Below are 19,195 nucleotides of genomic sequence, written 5' to 3'. Positions count from 1 at the left end.
TTAGCCCGGGTGACTTACATTATGACAAGATAGCTTGAATCTGAGCATATAACATCAATTTAGTTGAGAAAAAATAACTCGCTTACGGCTGGAGTAGTATTTTAAAAAGTGCCGGCCTCTTGTAGTAACTAATAAACGTGATCCTGAACAAAACCACCGTTACGTTCAATTAACTCTGTTGAGCTGTTATAACGGAGAGCAGCTGTTAAATATTACACGCTTCAAATTCTGAAGTATTATTTTACGGTTAGATTTGTTCAAAGCACCTGCTAACGACTGCCATTTGTTGCCATGGAAGTGGTTATTAGCAACAAAGTGCGGGTATATTTTTACCGCTGCCAAAATTGTCTGTATTTGTGGTTCTCAATTTCAAAAGTTAAATTCTCCTCCTCCACACCTTAACCAGACTTTCAACTTTACAAAAAAGGATTTTTTACATTTAATTTTGTTTTACTAGGGGAACAAGGCCAAACGAAGCATTTGAACAATTTTTCCAACATTTGGGACTAGTGATACGTCGTCTTCTCTATTTACACGGTTAATATCACAAGTTATTGCACGGTGAGTTTTTCTTAGTGTACATCGCTACATAAAATATCAAAAAAGATACTTATCTTTGTACGGATAATGATAGATAATGTGTACCGTATATAAGTATTTGCAAAGAATCGTTTCTTCCCAGATTTCGATAAACAGTGTTTAAGCTTGTGTACAAGACTATAGTTTGCATAAAATATACATATTTTTCAAACGTCTCTAGTTTACAACCAACAAAATCGTTTACACAAATCTTGAATTGGTCAACTCTTAAGTTTAAATAACCGACTGCGATATTACGAAGACTGTATTAGCTTCACGTTTTATCGTGCAAACCTCTTCATCGAGTGAATTCACCCTATAAATAATGTTTTATTTTTCATTTTGATCTTCGTAATAAAAAAAGAAAAGAAAAAGTTAAACAGTATTTTGAGCTCGATGAAAATCTGTTTTAAACATTTCTTTTTTTGCAATGGAACCAAAAAGAGGGAACTATCCTTATTCAAATTCTTTATTCGTAGTTTATAGTTTTTCTTTAACAAGTGCAAACGTTTCAATTTTACTATTATTTGACTTTCACACAAAAATATAAGTCGGCTTCTAATTTGCCTTCAATTTATTAAGTCTCGTATTTGCTTAATACTGACCGTTGATTCGATTGTCTAAATTCATGTCAACTAGATGACAAATTGTTTTTTTAAATATTTGTCATGAAGTCTATGAGATTCGAACTAAGTTTACCACTAAGGTAAGTGCAACGTTAGCAGAAAAGAGGGGAGTAAATTAGAAGGCTTGAATTCTGCATTGATGCGAAGATATCTCGTAGTGACTTGAGATATGATTGCATGAACACGATCACTTGGATTTTATCAACCGTGCAGAACTCGCGCTAACGAAAGAGCTCAAAACATCCATGACTACTTAAAATGTCACTTACTTAGTCTAGTTTTTCAATTTAGCAAGTTCAAAACCGTACGTATATATGTCATTGATTAAGCGTGATGCTGGATTTTTACCAAATTTTTTTTTTTGCATTTTCACGGACCGTCCTCGCGTCCATTGCCAGCGAAATTTCGCTTCATACCCCGTTTGCTATCTCTCCTCTTCCAGATAACAAAGTAAGAATGTCAGACATTGAAAATGAAATGGATGCGCGGTTTGAGGTATAGTAAGTTGTCCTTCTTAAACGATCCTTTTCATTTGTTTTTTTTTTTTAACCAAACCTATTCAATGTTCAGAAAATCTCCCACAAATTTAAATTTTTGAGTAAATTCATTTCCTCAAGAACTTCTTCATTGTTTCCTTTATAATTGTTTCATTAGGAGTTGGCAGAAATTATAAGGAACGAAAGCAAGCCAGGAACTCGAAAGAATTCATCAAAACGTAGAAATGATAAAGAGGAAAAGTCCAAGGCACGTAAATAGCTTCAGTATGGACAAACCGATCATAACTTTGTAAGAGCAAACTTTCAAGCCCCATAACCGAGTAATTTTTTTTGTTTGGCCAAGCCGTATCTTGCATGCTTCAGCAAACGAAATAGCTACGACAGAAAAATTAATGCATGGAAAATAAAAAGCGTCAAAGCTAGTCTCCCTTTTTCTGAAGCTGTGTTCTCCTTAGAAGCTCATTGGTTGGTTCTTTTCTTCTATTCCAACCCTCGTACTCACTTTTTTACATTGATATTTTAATTTTCAGGAACCAGAAACACTCAAGAACACAAGACCTGCTGCAGAAAATAGAAACGAAGCCAACGAAGACGTTGTAAGATTTAAGTGAATGATACATTTCTTTATCAATGCATGTCTAAAGGATAAACTTTTGCAATTGGGCAATTGGGCATCTTTAAGTTGAAAGACAGGGTCATTGTGTGTTGAATTGCACTTTGGGAAGGTTTGCCTGACAGATTTCGACCCAGTTTGGTGCGCAACTTTGTAAAAGCCCATCAAAGAAGCCATGGCGTCCATAAAACAGTCCCATAGTGCAATACGACACCACATGACCCAGTCTCTCCCTCAGCCACCAAATAGCTAATGAATAAAATTTTTCCTTTTCCCCGCTCCCAATATAGGGTCTGTTTAGTATAGGTTTGACTTTATTTCATTTTTCTTTTCTTTATACCACAGGGAAATAAAACAAGTTATAATCAAAATGAAAGTGAAAGTCATAAAGAACCAACCAAGGACGCAGACGAAGTATGTCATCGAATTACTCTGGCTCATTGTTCGGATTAATACCATGCGCATGGCCTGTCTTTAATGGAATTTTCAATAACAGCCTGTTGGCCTTTCAGCTTGAAAAACTCCCCAGCGTTTTCGGTAGAATTCTACTTATTTAAACAAAACATCTTTAAAAGCTAAATGCAAATAATGAACCTTAATACTTGTTACCTTTCCGAATTCTTCATCACTCGAGATAATAATTATCCTACGTTAATGTTAAAAAGTTATCTGTTTTTCAGAAAACAGCAGACTCTTCGAATGACGACCCTCCAAGCCAACAAAAAATAACAGAGGAAGAAAATGAAAAAGTAAGTATGCCGTCTGGTGGGGGCGAAAACAATTACATGCGCTTGTTGGTAGTTTCCTGGTGTTGGGCATTGTGCAAACCAAATGATATCGTAAAAAAGATCGAAAATACACTGACACAACAAAAAAAAAAAGCAATACCTAGCCAACAACGTCTTTCGCAACACCCTCACTTGGTCAAGTCATTAGTTTGTGACGGAGTCCTGAATGGAATGTATTTCTTTGTAGAATTCGTTCCTCAACAAGTATTTGAGTGAAAGTGAATCAGAAGACGAGGAAATACTGCAAGAACCTGAGAAAAAGAAAAATGAAAAGCAAGCAGAAAGGTACAACCCTTGACTTCCGGAGTAGAACCTCAGATAAAAATGGTACCCGTAGAAATAACTTCTTTCACAATAGATATCTCATCAAGATAAGAAACAAAAGATTTGACATCTTTACCTTTGCCTAAGCATTGGAATTTAGCTTTACTTCAATTTGTTTATTTGTCATTGGCGTAGTTTAAAACACTTTATAATGCTATAAATCGCCTTGTGCAAATGTGAACCGTCGTGAGTGTCGATGCTTGATTGGTGGCAGGAGCCAGGAGGCGATTTAAGGGAAGTTTGGAACGTTGTTGGCAAGATATGTCAGTGAGGCCTTCGATCCCTGACCTTTTTAAGAAAAATAAGAAAAAAGCTGTTCATTTCACTCTCCTCAACTGTATCCTGTTTAAGACATGAGAGGCCTAGGCTAGATGTCAAACTTTTCATGAGACGAACCAAACTTAGTTAAGGTAAGTTCGTCTGAATGAGTTTGGATCGTCTGTATCCGTCTGCTTTAGACAAAGAGAGTACGTCTGAACGTCTGAGTGTTTGGTTCGTCACATGAAAAATTCGATGTTTGGCCTTGACCAGGCTTTTTTTTTTACCATATTTCACATACCTTGGTCAAGACTGCCAATAGGCTCGATTACCAGCCGTTGTTCGGGAAATGAGCCTGCGCTCCTCCCCCGAACAGCTCGGGGAGGACCGAGACATTAGCGGAAATTGAGCCAAGACTGCCAGTCCAGAAAAGATACCGCCTGTTTAAAACGCTAAATAGCAAAATTATGCACGCTGTATACGACTGACGACCCCTTTAACTACACTTTCAGGTATCACATACATGTTTAGACCAAACAAGGGATCCCTCTCAAGGAAACGATAGAAAGGGCTTAGTTATACAAGGCCATGTGATCCAAACAAGCGTATTAAGAGTATAGCGCGTTTTCACTCACCTGATCAGCGTCTATGCAAATTCATTGGAACAAAGGAAAGAGTTTTCATAAGGAAAGAGTTCATCTCCCACAGGATTGGTTTCGAAAACCAACATGGCCGCCATTCCATTGTTTTCGAACACCAATATGGCCGCCGTGACGTCATGTGAAAACGCTCTATAGGGGAAAAATCAATCCTAGATTAAATTTGTTTCCATCAACTTTTTTTTGTTTGTTTTAGCAGGAAGCCTGATAAAAAGAAAGCAAAAAAGAAAACTAAGAACTCAAAACCACCAACTCAGCGAAAGCCTTCTCAGAGGTGGAAAAACTTAAGACTTGTTGTTGGAGATGACAGGTATGAACATCCCGGGGGGGGGGGGGTGGTCGGGTGGTCGGTGGTGCTGATCGGAAATTTTGAATTAAACCCCTAAAAGAGACCGATCCAGACGAAGCCCAAGCTTTTTTTGACCCCTAAAAGAGACCATGTTAAAACACATACAATACACATATTTTTATATTTTTTCACGTGCAACCCTAAACGAGACCTTCACGGCTAAATATGATGGCGTTTTGCCCAGAACACCCTAAGTGAGACCAAAATGCGGAGTCCCTCCCCCGGTATGAACACTTTTAAAGATAATTACAAATTGGCAGACTTAGCCTTGTCCGCCTGTACTACCGGTCCCTAATACAATGAAAGGGACTAATCTAAATAAAGTACTGTAGAAGGTCAGCACTGGTAACTTATTATATTTAACACTATTGCAGTGAAGATGAGGAGAAACAAGTCATAAAACTTCCACTTAAAGTAAAGCCAACTCGCAAGGAAAGGTAACGTGTATGCTTTGTCGAAAGGTTTACAAAGAAATTGGGCATATCAGTCTGTTCATAACCTTTTATTTGCTCTTAACAGATCGCCAAGCTGGTGTTCGAAACTAAACACCATGGAGGCGGAAAAGGGCAGGGGGGGGGGTGTTGGTGATCTCTGGGGGATGGGTTACTATAGTATCTAAAACTGCATTTTTAAGTCAAAATAACCGCCATCTAGATGATTCTTCGATAAAACCCTCAGATCCATACAGTGAAAAGTTCAAGAAGTGATATATCAATAGAAGTTGAGTTGATTTTAATTACAGGCTGAAGCCACGGTATGTTTAACCGCACATTCAGTATTCTAACTGCTCTGATGACATTGTTGCGTTTTACATATAGTCAAAATAATAGACAAAACCTACACAGACGGTCTACAGTTCCCAGAATTCCAACCGCTCAGGCAGAGAGTTCGACAGAGAGCGAGGAGGAAGATGACCGAGTGCTAGACGGCAAAGTGGTGAGCCCGCTAAAGATAATACCAGTATTTAGAGTCGCTTTTCAGAGGAGCTCACGTGCGTTTTAGCGCTGCCGAGCGTAGCCTTCGAAGTAAAAAGACATCTTCAATCGGCTAATTTCTAATAGCATAGACTTACCGAGGCAATATGGTTATCTATCCCTCCGACAAATTTTGGGAGTCACGTGACTGTACGTCCGCCCACCCGCCCAAGTTTGTTGTTTGAATTCTTTTAAAAATCAATCAACGGGAGCTTCACTTTCAACTTTAGGTATTTATAGTACTTGCCTCGAATTTTAAGACTGCTATTTGCAATTGGAAAGGTAGTAGGTACATATAGGACAATATTATTGAGACCTATTACAAATAATTTTTTTTAAGAGGTGTTTGTATACAGAAAAAATGTATTGGGGTACACTAGACTTAGTAAACGCTGCTATACAAGTACAAAATATGAGTTAAAAATTTCACTGTTGAAGAATGGGTGCGAACAAAGTTGCATGAAATTTAACAAGGTCAGACGGACGTTGCCAACTCCGATTGCGCCTTTATGGGGAAAACTGCTCAAAAGAATACATGGATAAGTGATGATTACTATATTTCCTTGCAAAGTGAACTGATGATTTTATTTTTGGTTTGTGCAGAGTGTGGCTGACCTTCCTTCGGAGTATTGGCAAATACAAAGGCTCATCAAGTTTTTGAAGGTGAGAGTTGCATCGCTGTTGAAACAGGCCACAAACAGGGGAAAACAGTACGACATAAGGGCGCGGAAGAGGCGCATGAAAAAGGCTGCTGGCTTTTTCATAGTCGGGCGGGTGTTGGAGACGAGTGCGGAGCGAAAGCAAAGGATTATGGAACGGCAAAATTCCCCTTTTCGAATCTCTCCCTTCGCTCTCGCTTTCCTCAACAGATGACTAAATATCCCCGTATAAGCGATCTACTGGGGACAAAACAGTAGCGAGAGTAACTTGAAATCCCCGCTCAATTTAAACCTATTTAAATCCTGTTTTCTAGATTGGCAACCAAGTCGCCACGGTGATTACACTGTGTTCTCTGACTGACTTTAACTTAACTCAGGAGATGACGCAGATGGCCATCAGGGATGTTAATGGACTAGCAGTTCTTGTCAATATTCTTAGAACTGATCACATTAATTGCCAGGTAAAGAAAGAGGGACTTCCTCTAACAGGCTTCAAGGTGGGGCTCCTCCCGAAGAGGTTTTCACTCAAGCTGGGGCTCCCGTCAGGAGAACTTATTATATAGAGAAGTGTGGGCATTGGCCTATGCTGGAGTACATCCGGACAACAATTTTTTGTCTACCCCGCCCCGCCCTTTCCTTCCTAATGACCAGATACTTCCATGGTTTGCTTGGTTATGTCTCCCTACATTTTACTAATATAACCATCATCTATATGATACCTATACCCCGCCCCGCCTCCCCCCCGCCCTCTGATGTCCGGATACTTCCATCGTTTGCTTGGTTGTGTCTCCCTACATTTTACTAATATAACCATCGTCTACATAAAAAAATATCTGTGCTGAGACTTTTTATGGTAGCTACTAAAGGCTTATTTCCTCTTATCATAGACCAAGCAGACTGTTTTAAAGACATCGCGATTGTTAATAAGCACATAGTCCGCAATGGAGGTGGAGAATAAAACAACTGAGTGTTTATCAGGGTCTAATTCAGCTCTTTTTGTATTGCTTAATAGATTGGTGCGTTGCTTCGGGTAGAAAAGTTATACAATATTGTCAAGCTGTAGGAAAAAGAAAAGATTACCACTTCTGTGGAAGGGATATAAAAGGGCTCCCTTCAGGAGAAATTGTTATATAGAGAAGTGCCTGTGAAGGAGTACATCCGGACAATAATTCGTTGTCTACCTTGCCCGCCCCCTCCTCCCTGATAACCGGATACTTCCACCGTTTGCTTAGTTATATCCCCCTACGTTTACTAATGTAATCATCATCCATATAATACCTATACCCCGCCCCGCCCCCCTCCTGCTGATGACCGGATACTTCCATCGTTTGCTTGGTTATGTCTCCCTACATTTTACTAATATAACCTAGTATCATCTATCATCTATATGATAAAAAAATACCTGTGCTGAGACTTTACAGGTAAGTACTAAAGGCTTATTCCCTCTTATCATAGTTCCGGCAGACTGTTTTAAAGACATCGCGATTGTCAATAAGCACATAGTCCGCAATGGAAGTCGAGAATAAAACAACTGAGTGTTTATTAGGGTCTAATTCAGCTCTTTTGTTTTTGCTCAATAGATTGGTGCGTTAAAGGTTCTTCGACAGTTAACATTAAACAGTAAATACAACAGGCGAGCAGTAATTAACATAGGAGGTAATTATAATTTACAGTCTCGGTCTTGATATTCCCCTTTCCTTCCTCCAATTTCCCTCCCAAAATTTCATACCTTCCTTCAGGGACGAGATTTATCCTTCCCGTCCTTTCTTCCTTTACTTTTCCACCCTTTCTCCTTTTCTTCTTCTTTCCAACATTTCGTTTCCTCTTTCAGTGCTTTCCTTTTCCAATTCTGTACTACTTTTCTCTCAGCCCCTTTCGTATTTATTTTTCCATCCTTCCCTTCATTCACTTCCATCTTTCCTTCAATTTCCCTTCTTCCTACCCGTTCTCACATATCCCGCAGTTTTCCTTATACAGTCGAACCTCCCGTAAGCGACCGCCCAAAATGCAAAGACTTACTACGTGGTCGTTTACGGGAGGTGGTCGCTTACAAGAATCGAACCACAGGGAACCTCTTCTGAGAAGAGGTCTGGGCACATCAATTGTATGAAAGATAATTTATTGCATGCAATTTCTAAGTTACGCCATTTGTAGTTCCATTTTGTTACTAAAATTCTTTGTATATTCAAAGTAGCACAGTGCGCACAGTGAACATAGACATCTGAGAATGCGTCAAGTTGTCGCTTACAAGAGGTTAAAAACAATAGAAATTCATTGAATCGTTCAGGCCCAAAAAGGGGTTTGCGGTCGCTAACAGGAGGTGGTAGTTTACCAGAAGTTCAACTGTAAGGCTTTGACCGGGAAAGTTTCGGTGTTTTGGATTGGCGGTCGCTTATGGGAGGTGTTCGTTTACGAGACTTGGTCACAAACGGAGATTCGACTGTATTCTTCCTCTCCGTTCCACATTCCTTTCTTAATTCTTTTTATTGCATGTCTTAATATAATATCTAATTCAAATTTCATCACCCTTAAGTTGTCCAGATTTTAATTGATCTCATCGACGATGCTCGTGCACAGGGAGTCCAAGGCTTAGCTGCAGCTAATCTGTCCAACATGGCCAAGTCGAGTTTGGGACGAAATATTCTAAAGCGACATGACGGGATACAAAAACTCGTGAGTATTCGAGGATATGGGAAACCTTTTGCCAGAAATTTTCCTAACAGAAGGTTTTAAAAAGATTTATGTTATCTTTTACACACGCGTCTATTCTTTTCGATCAAGTATTCCGAGGGCTGTCCAATATACCTGTCCTGTAATAAAGGTCCGTATAAACCATGTTACGATCCGTGCTCGTATGGACCGAGAAATTCTCTTAGAGCGTGCTTTTTGCGCTTTATGGGTTATAGAGCAAGGGATATTACATTTGGAACGTGCTTGATTCGCTTCATATAACGAGGAATTTACGATCCGTATCAATCAAGCACTCCATATGGACTGCACGAACCATATCACATTGTGCCCTGATGTAATGACGCATGAAATGCACGCTTCGCAAGTGCTCAGAATATGGACTGGTAGCAATGCTGAGAGTTTGTACAGAGGGTACAATCAGCGGTCAACTGCTTATAACGGTCCGTGACAGTGCGGCAGTACAGTATTAGACATGACTGGAGTATTCAACAGCTTCAGTAGATTTTGCTTAGGGCCCCTTACACACATGTAACCGATGAATTTTCTTTAGCACACTGTTTCTGTTTCTTTCTTTCTTTCTTTTGTTGTTGTAGGTGGATTTATTAAACTATGAAGATGGAAGGGGACGCCGCCCAGACAACCAGTCACCAGGCCAAGACGGGGCAAAACTAGAAGTTGCCCGTAATGCTGCGCTTGCGCTGTGGAGTTGTAGCAAGAGCACGCGCAGTAGGTTTGTGACGTAACTAGCCATTACCATTTTTTGGATATCGGTTTCGTGCGTTGTGATTGGCTTAGGCCAAAACCAAAACGAAGTAAATCTGGTCGAGCGATTCTGAAAATGAGTATAAGTTCAATAATTTTTCTTAATGACGGCCATATTCGAACACATTGATGATGATTGGTGCACTTTAAGTTCTTCAGGATCTTCTATCACACTACCAGTAGTGGATCATTTTAGCGATTCCCTCAACGACATAGCGCCGATAATATTTAGCAATTGTCTTCCTTTCGGTTCTGGTGACATTTTGTCTGTCGTCGCCGTCGTAGTTTCATAGCATTCTCTTTACTCTTTTCGCTCGACAACGAGTGTCTGAATCGGAGAGTTCAAAAGTTTATCCTTGTTATTCTAACTGCAATCAGTAGCCCTTATCTTTACCGAGACTGCGGCAAGCATCTTATTTTTCTTTTGAGTCCCATTAGATCTAGAGCACGGGTGAGGGCAAGCGGCAAAGCAGCGAGGAATCGAGAGGAAGGAAGGCAGAAGCCCTTCCATAATTTTACTTTTTCACTCGCCACGCTTGGCTCTGAAGAAAGAGCTGCGACCGCTCGCGATCACCCAAACTGTCTAAGATGCACAATGTAGCAGTGTTCTGTACTCTTATATAAAGATCTCGAATTGCTTCTGATGCAGGTCAGCAATTTACAAGGCTGGCAGCGTGCCTTTACTCGCTAAACTCATCAAGTTGGACAAAGAGGAATTTCTTATTCCCATAGTAGGCCTAGCACAAGAGTGCGCAGTGGAGGTAAATTAAGTAAATGCACTGTAGAGTAGTTCCAAGACAGCCCTGTCAGGAAGTTTGCTGTTTCACTTGGTGAAACGCTTCTGTCAGACACACAAAAAAACTTCCCGCTGTTATTTTTGACGCCAGGGAGGTCAGCGATAATTGTTCTCCTTGCTCGCTTTGGCTTCCGTTAGATATCATGTGACCCGAGTTAGTAAAGACAGATCTATAACAATTTAACACGTATTTCTTCAAATACCCTACTTGCATACGCAGTTCCTTAGAAATGGCATTGTATTGTTAAAAAAAAACATTGTATGTAGGGAAGCAAATACAATTAATAGCCTAGTGGGCATGGTGAGGTGGGGGGCGGGGGGGGGGGGGGGGGAGGGGGGGTTGATACCCGAGCTACATTGTACCATCCGCTCTTTTTTTCCAATAGTCTCGTTTCAGGGAAGCTTTTTACAAGGAGAATATAATAACAGCTATTGTTCGTCGGCTGCAAACAGATAATGAAGAGCTCCAAGGTTACTGTGCTAATGCAATATTTAAGGTGAGTTGGCGGCCACTAGACTGACTGAGTCAGGTTTGCCCACTACTCTCCCCTCCCCTCCCCCCCTCTAACAATAGTGATTCTAAACGAGAAAATTGCCATGTGGAAGACTCACTGGAGATTTTCCTACACTATTTTAGAATTATTTTTGGTCCTCAATTCCGATATTCTCATGGCATTTTTCTTAAGTAACCAATCATATCATAGAGGGATATTAGATGCTGATCACGACAAATCACGACTAGGGCTCAAAGGGTTGCAAGAAGATAATGTTAGGCCCGTGTCGATAATTTTCCCGCCTTTTTATCGCAGTGTGCAGAGGACGAAGGCACGAGGAAAGCTGTGTATGACTGCGGAGGACTGGACACACTCGTTTCACTCCTCTCCCGCCAAGATAACAAGAAGCTGTTGGCCGCAGTGACAGGAGCTATTTGGAAATGTGCAATAAGTGAATACAACGTAAAAAGGTATTGATGGTGTACTGATACACTGGAAAGGGCCAAGCGAGTACAAAAGGGAGAATATTATTGAGGACTTGACCTGGTGTTTTCTCAAGTTTAGCGGGCTTCCAAGAATAGCATGTCTACAGGCAAAACGACTTATTTATGTCAGAACTTGAATTAGTAAACCGAATTCCACTAGAGAAGTAACCAGTTGTCTGCCTTCATCCTCTTATTCTCGTGCAGTGGATCCATTATCGCACTTAAACGGAAAATTTGATTTCATTACAATAGTTTAGGTAAGATTTAACTTTCAGAGCTCCAAGTGTAAATTTGGCTAGAGTTTTACCAATTTCAAAGAAATGCAAAAGTCTCCGTCACCACCCGCTTGCTAGAGGAAATTAGTTGATTTCGAGCGGTTCTCATCATCCGTGCCGGGTGGGGCGGATGTACTTGTAGGAACCCATTTTCTCTTTCCTTTCTCCTATTCTCTTTCTTTTTCATTTCCATGTTCAGTATTTCTCTTATTCATACCTAGTCTTGAACGTTATGTCATAAGCTGAAGACTAACCGTTATTCTCTCACTCAGACTGATGGAAGTCAACGTTGTGGAGACACTTGTTAAACTCCTTCAAGCAGAAGAAGAAACAGAGGAACTTCCGGAACAGGTTAGTTGCGCAGATTTTCCAAAGTCACCCTTAACTAACCTGACTCTGATAAATGCAAAAAAAGTAATTACCTTCTTATTCTTAAAAGCGTTCAAACGATATATTGTAAGATGATGCTACAGAAAATAAAGTCATACTCCCTTTCAAACTTGTTTCTTGAAATTATATTAACTATCGTGCGCTGTACCTGTACAATCTCTAGTTTTAACCACGAGAAATCCTTGGCATGGTTTGCATCTCTTCTAGCCTTCCGCTATGTTCCCAGTTGACCCCTTTGACCCGCATCTCCTATTGTTCTGAGGGTTAGAAGTATTGCACTGCTTCCTAATCTATCATTTGGTAAAACTAGCGATAACAATTTTAAGTTGTAACAGTTTACTCGTTCCCTACTCATACGCGCCATTTGACTTTCTATCGTTCTCATAACCCGATTAAGGTTCAACTTCACATTGTCGGAGCCATCGCAGAACTTGCCAAAGATCCCAGAGCTCCGCTGGAAATGTTACGATGCAAGGGTTGCAGGACTTTAGTTGACATTCTCGACATACCAAATGAGGAACTTACCAGTACAGCGGCAAGAGCCATTGCTGCATGCGCGGTAGAAATTGGCTGTCGATCGTAAGTGGCGATGGTGCTATTCTTATTTCTTTAAAATTATTCATGTCCTTGGTGTTTTCTTTTTAAAAAAGATGATGCTGTGGTTTTCACCGTCTCACAGAAAAGACTCAGAAAAATTTTCAGTCTCTGGAAATAAAAAATCGGATATAATAGCCTAAGCACTCAACTCTTGGGTTACAATCGATTTAAAGAAAGTTACCAATTTGTTTGAAATTAGCCTTTCCATAGAAAAAAAGTCAAATTTACAAAACTTTAGCACGAAACAGGTTTGTAAAGTAAAAAAGTTCAATTCCAACGTTTTATGTTACGAATTTACAGGGATATACGTATCGGAATTCAGTAAGTCAAGCTCTCGTTATTAGAAAACGATCATTTTTTTCCCTTCATCTGGTTACTTTTAATTATTACAACAAACACATCGTACAGCTTTTAAAATTACAAGTGACTTTTGATCTGGACTAGCTCAGTTGCATCTAAGTATACTTTATTTCAGAGTATTCAATAGATTGGAAGGACTAAGACTTCTGTGGTCCCTAATGAAGTCGAGAAACAACAAGGCGAGTAGTATATGAGTATATATTGATGATATATTGTACTAAAATGACATTAAGGTACTTTTTACAAACGATCGCATCGCTACTAGTAGATTACTGCTAACAGCAGATTTAAAGAAAACTAAAGGTTTTGCTTGATGCTGCTGATTTTTCAGGTAGTTTCTGGTGCAGCGTGGGCAGTGTACAGACTAATGCAGGACACACCGGTACGGAATACATGAAATTCGAACCATATGCACAGATGTGATTATTGGATAGTGGGCGATTTCGCCCAAGAAACTGTCTTGACTTGCGTTTAAGCCTTGTTATAATGCGCTTATAGTTAACAAGAAAGTTTTATACTGGAAATGCAATCGTCCAAAAAATTAAATTGAGGAGAGTTTCAGAGTTTCCGGTTCACTAGCTACGTGAGGTCGCGTGCACAAACGTTTACTTGAACACAACTTTCAGTTACATCCGTTCTTACTTATATCAGGGTTAAATTGATTTCTGTAATGAGATCAAATTCAAATTTTTCCGTAGGAGGCCTGGGAAACAGCCCGATCTTTTGTTGGAGGACTGGATCTGAGTGTTCGTCTGCTTAAGTCACATGACTTGGAGGTAAGTTGCAACTGTTCACTGAAAAAAGTTGCCAAACTGAAGACAACTAAGAGAAGTGGTTATCCACGCATTCTTCTACACACATTGTATTCGAAAAGAAACCATTACAGCCACTCAAATAATTTACTTCCGTTACCATTTTACGTTGCACATCGCGAAGGTATAAAACATCTTTTCAACTATTTCAGGTTCTTACAAGCGCATGCGCAGTGATATCTATCGTGGCCTGTGATCGAGAGAATCTGGGCGTCATCACAGATTACGGCGTTGTTCCTCACTTGGCTCACCTTACGCATATGGTAAGAAGATAATCCGCTGTACTAATTTAAAACTGCTGGAGCAGCACATTCTTAGAGATGAATGAAGGGTTTGTTTACTTTTAGCGATTAGCAAGGTTATTGTCATCAATAGACTTACATCAGCATAAAGATTTCATTGTTGGCATTATCAGTACTTTCCATCATCATTGTTATCGTTATCTTTATCGTCATCGTTATGGTCATAATCATAACCCCTCTAACATCAGTATCTCTCCTTTAACATCGCGAATCGCCATAACTATAAGTTGTAAAAGCTGTAATCATTACTAGTTGTCGTCATCTTCGTAATTGTTGTTTTTGTTGTTGCGTCCTCATGGATTTCGACACTCTCATTATATACTCCCGGCTACTGTCAGGAGCCCATTATCCGGAGCTAGCAACTCCAATACTAGGCCTATGTCACGGCGTTTTTACGGATCAATATATATTTAGACACATTTTAGGGCACTTTTTCCCGCGAAAATAGAATCTCCACCATGTCTATAGGCGCACTGGAAGTATAAGATATCAAAAAGGAAAACGGAACGTAATTAAAAGGCAAAAAATACATTTTTTAGGTCTGTAGGTGTTGCTGACTAGTTGTGGAGTTTAAAAAATATTCAAAATTTGCGCCAAAACCGTTCTAAAAATAAACTGGTCCGAGAAAACGAGGTGACACAAGCGCAAGGAAGTTGCTCGCTCCTGCTACTGTATATTTCTGAAAGCCTTGTTATCGGCTATAGTGTATGTATGCGAAGTTGTTTGCCCAGAAATGCAAGGTTTCTATTGGTTTTCTGCATAGCGTGCACATGCAAAGATCGTTTTCACTTGAACTCGTTGCGTCAACAACATGTCTATCACCATAGTCCATTTTTTGTCATTTTTCTAGACTGACATACGTCTTAGGCGTCACTTGGCTGAAGCTATTGCTATGTGCAGCAAATGGGGCAACAATGCAAAACGCTTCTGTGACGTAGGTGCTGTCAAGCCTATGGTAGAGTACCTGGGATCACATGACATCATTGTGCAGCGGTCAGCAATGCGGGCTCTTGAACAACTAGGCAAGAATCCGGAAAGCTGTATCATAATGCACCGGAGTGGAGTCGTCAAGGTAACGACCCTCTTTTCAAAGTATCATGACTTTTCCCTTGCTAAACCAAATATCTACAAAGCACATGCTTTCTCTTACTGCTAAGGCCTAAGGCAAAGCAAACGTCTCAAAAGGTTCCAGACAGAAAACGGGTAGTAAAAGGAGCAACACAGCTTTTAAACTCGTTTTGTAAACCAAGTTGAACGTTTCTGTTGCCCGTTTTTATACTTAGCGTTACCAAGACCAATTGTATGATCCTGTTTTGATTTGCAGCTCTTGTTGGAGATGGTTGGTTCTGATGATGCTGGACTACAGGAGGCTGCCGCTGGATGTTTGTTGAACATGCGACAGCTAGCGATGGCCAATGAACGAGCGAGACAGGAGAAGGAATCGAGGAACAGTGACTCGGAAGCTAATTGATGTTCTTTAGCAACAAAAACAATTAGCTATAGTGGATTTGAGTGTCTTAAAATTTGATTCGCCCGAGGATTACTTAAAAAATCATTTGCACTTAAACCGTGACAAGACCTTTTTGAAACAATGTCACAGGTTTGTCGGTTTCAGTTAATTTGATGGAAGCCTCTGGCGTTTTGGAAACAAATAAATGTTTAGGTCTTACAAGGAAAGAAGGAGATATTTTACTTAGTCATTGTCTACTCTTGGCTAGGTTTTATAAATATCTTTAGTTGCAAATACAACAATTTATAACTATCTGTAGCAGAATATATTTGTAGGAAGTAACTTTATAATTGAAAAAAAATTTCAGTTATTAATTAAAGGAATTCAGAGAAAATCTTTGAAGAAAAGTGGAAAACAATTATTCAGAAAAGGCATTTATTTGAGTGAAGTCTCCTTTTTCCCCCCTGCTTTTCAAAGAAATCCAATAGTGAACAGATTCCAAAAGTCAAAAGAAAATATTTCTTCTACGCAATATACTGTCTAGCAACCTTCCTCTCAATTTGTTAACTAATTTTGTTTCTTTTGTATTAAGTGTATTTCTTTTGTATTTAAGTATCTATGTTTATGTAATGTGTGTTAGAAGGAAATAAATGAAATTTTAAAAAAAATGAATGGCTTTGTAGCTCGTGAATACTTTTATCGAGAGCTTTCATGGTCACATAAAAAAGTTCCGTAAATATAAGTGCCTATTTTGAACAACTGGTACTTCGAGTGCGTTTCTGGAAAGCCCTGGTAACGTTTCTGGGTTGAAACCAAATATTATTTGTTTCTATTTGTTACCTAGCTGTATTATCTTCAAAGCTAATAAAAAACGATCTTAAATGCAAACAAAATAGCATTCCGGGCTCGGTAATTACCGGGACTTTCGAGAAATGGGCCTGTAAGTAATTATAATTTAACACAGTACATCCTAGGCTACAATTTTGGACAGAATAAAATGGAACAGCAAACTCCCATAGCCCCCATCCCCCCGCCCCCCCCCCCCCCCCCCCCAAACAAATCAAGGATGAAGCCAAGCCAAGGGCAAAAACCGGCCATTTTTCCATCTTTGATTTTGGGGGGAGGGGGCACTTATGTCCAGGATCGATCTTGTTAGCAAAAATTTGCTAGCAAATTCCTTTCGCAATTGTCGCAAAAGAAATGAGAAAAAATTACGTCAAAAAATCACTAACAAATATCGCAAAAATCGCAAAAATAACAAATCTAACAAGAATCTAGACTTGGAAACTGAAGAAGCCAAGAAGGGCCCCGAAATGTTCGCAAATATCGCAAAAATCGCAAAAGTAACAAGGATTTTTTTTTGCTAGCTAAAAACACCGGTGACAAATATCGCAAAAATCGCAAAAATAACAAATCTAACAAGAATCAAGACTTGGAAACAGAAGAAGCCAAGAAGGGCCCTGAAATGTCCGCAAATATCGCAAAAATCGCAAAAGTAACAAGGATTTTTCATGTTACTAAGAAATAATTGAGAAAAAATTATGTCAGAAAATCACTAACAAATATCGCAAAAATCGCAAAAATAACAAATCTAACAAGAATCAAGACTTGGAAACAGAAGAAACAAAGAAGGACCCCGAAATGTTCGCAAATATCGCAAAAATCGCAAAAGTAACAAGGATTTTTTTTGCTAGCTAAAAACACCCGTGACAAATATCGCAAAAATCGCAAAAATAACAAATCTAACAAGAATCAAGACTTGGAAACAGAAGAAGCCAAGAAGGGCCCTGAAATGTCCGCAAATATCGCAAAAATCGCAAAAGTAACAAGGATTTTTCATGTTAGCTAAAAACACCCATGACAAATAGCGCAAATATCGCAAAAAAACCAAATGTAACAAAATTCCAGACTTACAAACAAAGGAAGCCAAGAAGGGCCCCGAAATGTTCGCAAATATCGCAAAAGTCGCAAAAGTAACAAGGATTTTTCATGCTAGCTGAAAACACTCGTGACAAATATCGCAAAAATCGCAAAAATAACAAATCTAAAAAGAATCAAGACTTGGAAACAGAAGAAACCAAGAAAGGCCCTGAAATGTCCGCAAATATCGCAAAAATCGCAAAAGTAACAAGGTTTCTTTTTTGCTAGCTAAAAACACCCGTGACAAATATCGCAAATATCGCAAAAATACCAAATGTAACAAAATTCCAGACTTACAAAGAAAAGAAGAAGCCAAGAAGGGCCCCGAAATGTTCGCAAATATCGCAAAAATCACAAAAGTAACAAGGATTTTTCATGCTAGCTGAAAACACCCGTGACAAATATCGCAAAAATAACAAATCTAACAAGAATCAAGACTTGGAAACAGAAGAACCCAAGAAAGGCCCTGAAATGTCCGCAAATATCGCAAATCGCAAAAGTAACAAGGATTTTTCATGCTAGTTGAAAACACCCATGACAAATATCGCAAATAGAAAGGACTGTCGCACACAGAAGGGGGCCAATTTTCAGCAATAAAAGGGGCTGGTTAACATTCGTTCCAAAATATCAAGAATACCAGATTGGGGGAAAGTAAACGGGTCATAAGATATACCCATAGTTTTTTAAACAGGGATTGCCGAAAGTAACAAGAATTTTACTGCCATGTAAGACGATTTAGTACCAAATATGGCAAAATGCCACAAATTGCGCTAGAGTAACAAGAATAGGCAAGAATTGTTGAAGGGCAAGAAAGGGGCCAAGAACACCCGCGTACCACTGTTTTTGCCTAATACTAATGGTTGTCTTAACTGGGATACGTTCTTTTCCAGTAATTTTGTAATGCGTTCCATTTTCGCGAAAATGAAATCACCACTTACAAACGTGACACTATTTATAATTACTGACAGTACCAAAATACTATAATATCAATCTGTGTATGCTTCGTTCTTCCATCAACATACAGCTACAATGCATAAAAAGGAGTGCCGCCCACAGAAGGGGGCAAATTTTAAGCAATAAAGGGGGTTGGTAGCAGAACTTTCATGCCCAAGAACCCACCTCAACCATCGTTCAAAATATCAAGAATATAGCACATTGGGGGAAAGAAAACAGCCATTATACATGAATGTTGCTGTGCAATACCCAAAGTTTTTTAAGCAGGGATTGCCAGTGACCTGGTAATCCTTCCCTTCCTAGAATTTTGTTAAATTTGTTATTTTTGCGATTTTTTCGATATTTGTCACGAGTGTTTTTAGCACGCAAGAAAAATCCTTGTTACTTTTGCGATTTTTGCGATATTTGCGGTCATCTCGGGGCCCTTATTGATTTCTCCTTTTTCTAAATCTACCATTTTGTTAAAATTCTTATTTTTGCGATATTTGTCACGGGTGTTTTAAGCTAGATAGAAAAATCCTTGTTACTTTTGCGATTTTTGCGATATTAGCGGACATTTCGGGGCCCTTCTTGGCTTCTTT

General features: G+C 39.4%; 1 protein-coding gene across 1 annotated transcript; it reads left to right on the top strand.

Moving 5' to 3' along the window:
- Positions 1-371: 371 nt before the first annotated feature.
- LOC140924350 (outer dynein arm-docking complex subunit 2-like) lies at positions 372-15,830 on the top strand. The gene is made up of 25 exons (XM_073374388.1): positions 372-561; positions 1,648-1,700; positions 2,233-2,298; positions 2,661-2,729; positions 2,996-3,064; positions 3,291-3,376; positions 4,541-4,654; positions 5,068-5,130; positions 5,512-5,629; positions 6,271-6,330; positions 6,641-6,787; positions 7,907-7,982; positions 8,860-8,999; positions 9,611-9,747; positions 10,429-10,540; positions 10,962-11,072; positions 11,385-11,539; positions 12,102-12,180; positions 12,617-12,798; positions 13,292-13,359; positions 13,512-13,558; positions 13,875-13,952; positions 14,141-14,251; positions 15,141-15,362; positions 15,615-15,830. The coding sequence occupies exons 2-25, from the start codon at positions 1,662-1,664 to the stop codon at positions 15,759-15,761; spliced, it is 2,496 nt and encodes an 831-aa protein (XP_073230489.1). The 5' UTR covers positions 372-561; positions 1,648-1,661; the 3' UTR covers positions 15,762-15,830.
- The last annotated feature ends 3,365 nt before the right edge of the window (positions 15,831-19,195 follow it).

The sequence above is a fragment of the Porites lutea genome, chromosome 14 (assembly GCF_958299795.1).
Source record: "Porites lutea chromosome 14, jaPorLute2.1, whole genome shotgun sequence".
In the NCBI taxonomy this organism is placed as follows: domain Eukaryota; kingdom Metazoa; phylum Cnidaria; class Anthozoa; order Scleractinia; family Poritidae; genus Porites; species Porites lutea.
Note: the sequence above shows the minus strand (reverse complement) of the source record. Positions and strands in the feature narration are given on the sequence as shown.

Bases quoted from the DNA above. Each gene is read 5' to 3' on its own strand.
- LOC140924350 (XM_073374388.1), top strand. From the start codon at position 1,662: ATGTCAGACATTGAAAATGAAATGGATGCGCGGTTTGAG. The intron at 1,701-2,232 runs GTATAGTAAGTT...TTTAATTTTCAG, and splicing joins AAATGGATGCGCGGTTTGAG to GAACCAGAAACACTCAAGAA. The intron at 7,983-8,859 runs GTAATTATAATT...ATCACCCTTAAG, and splicing joins AGCAGTAATTAACATAGGAG to TTGTCCAGATTTTAATTGAT.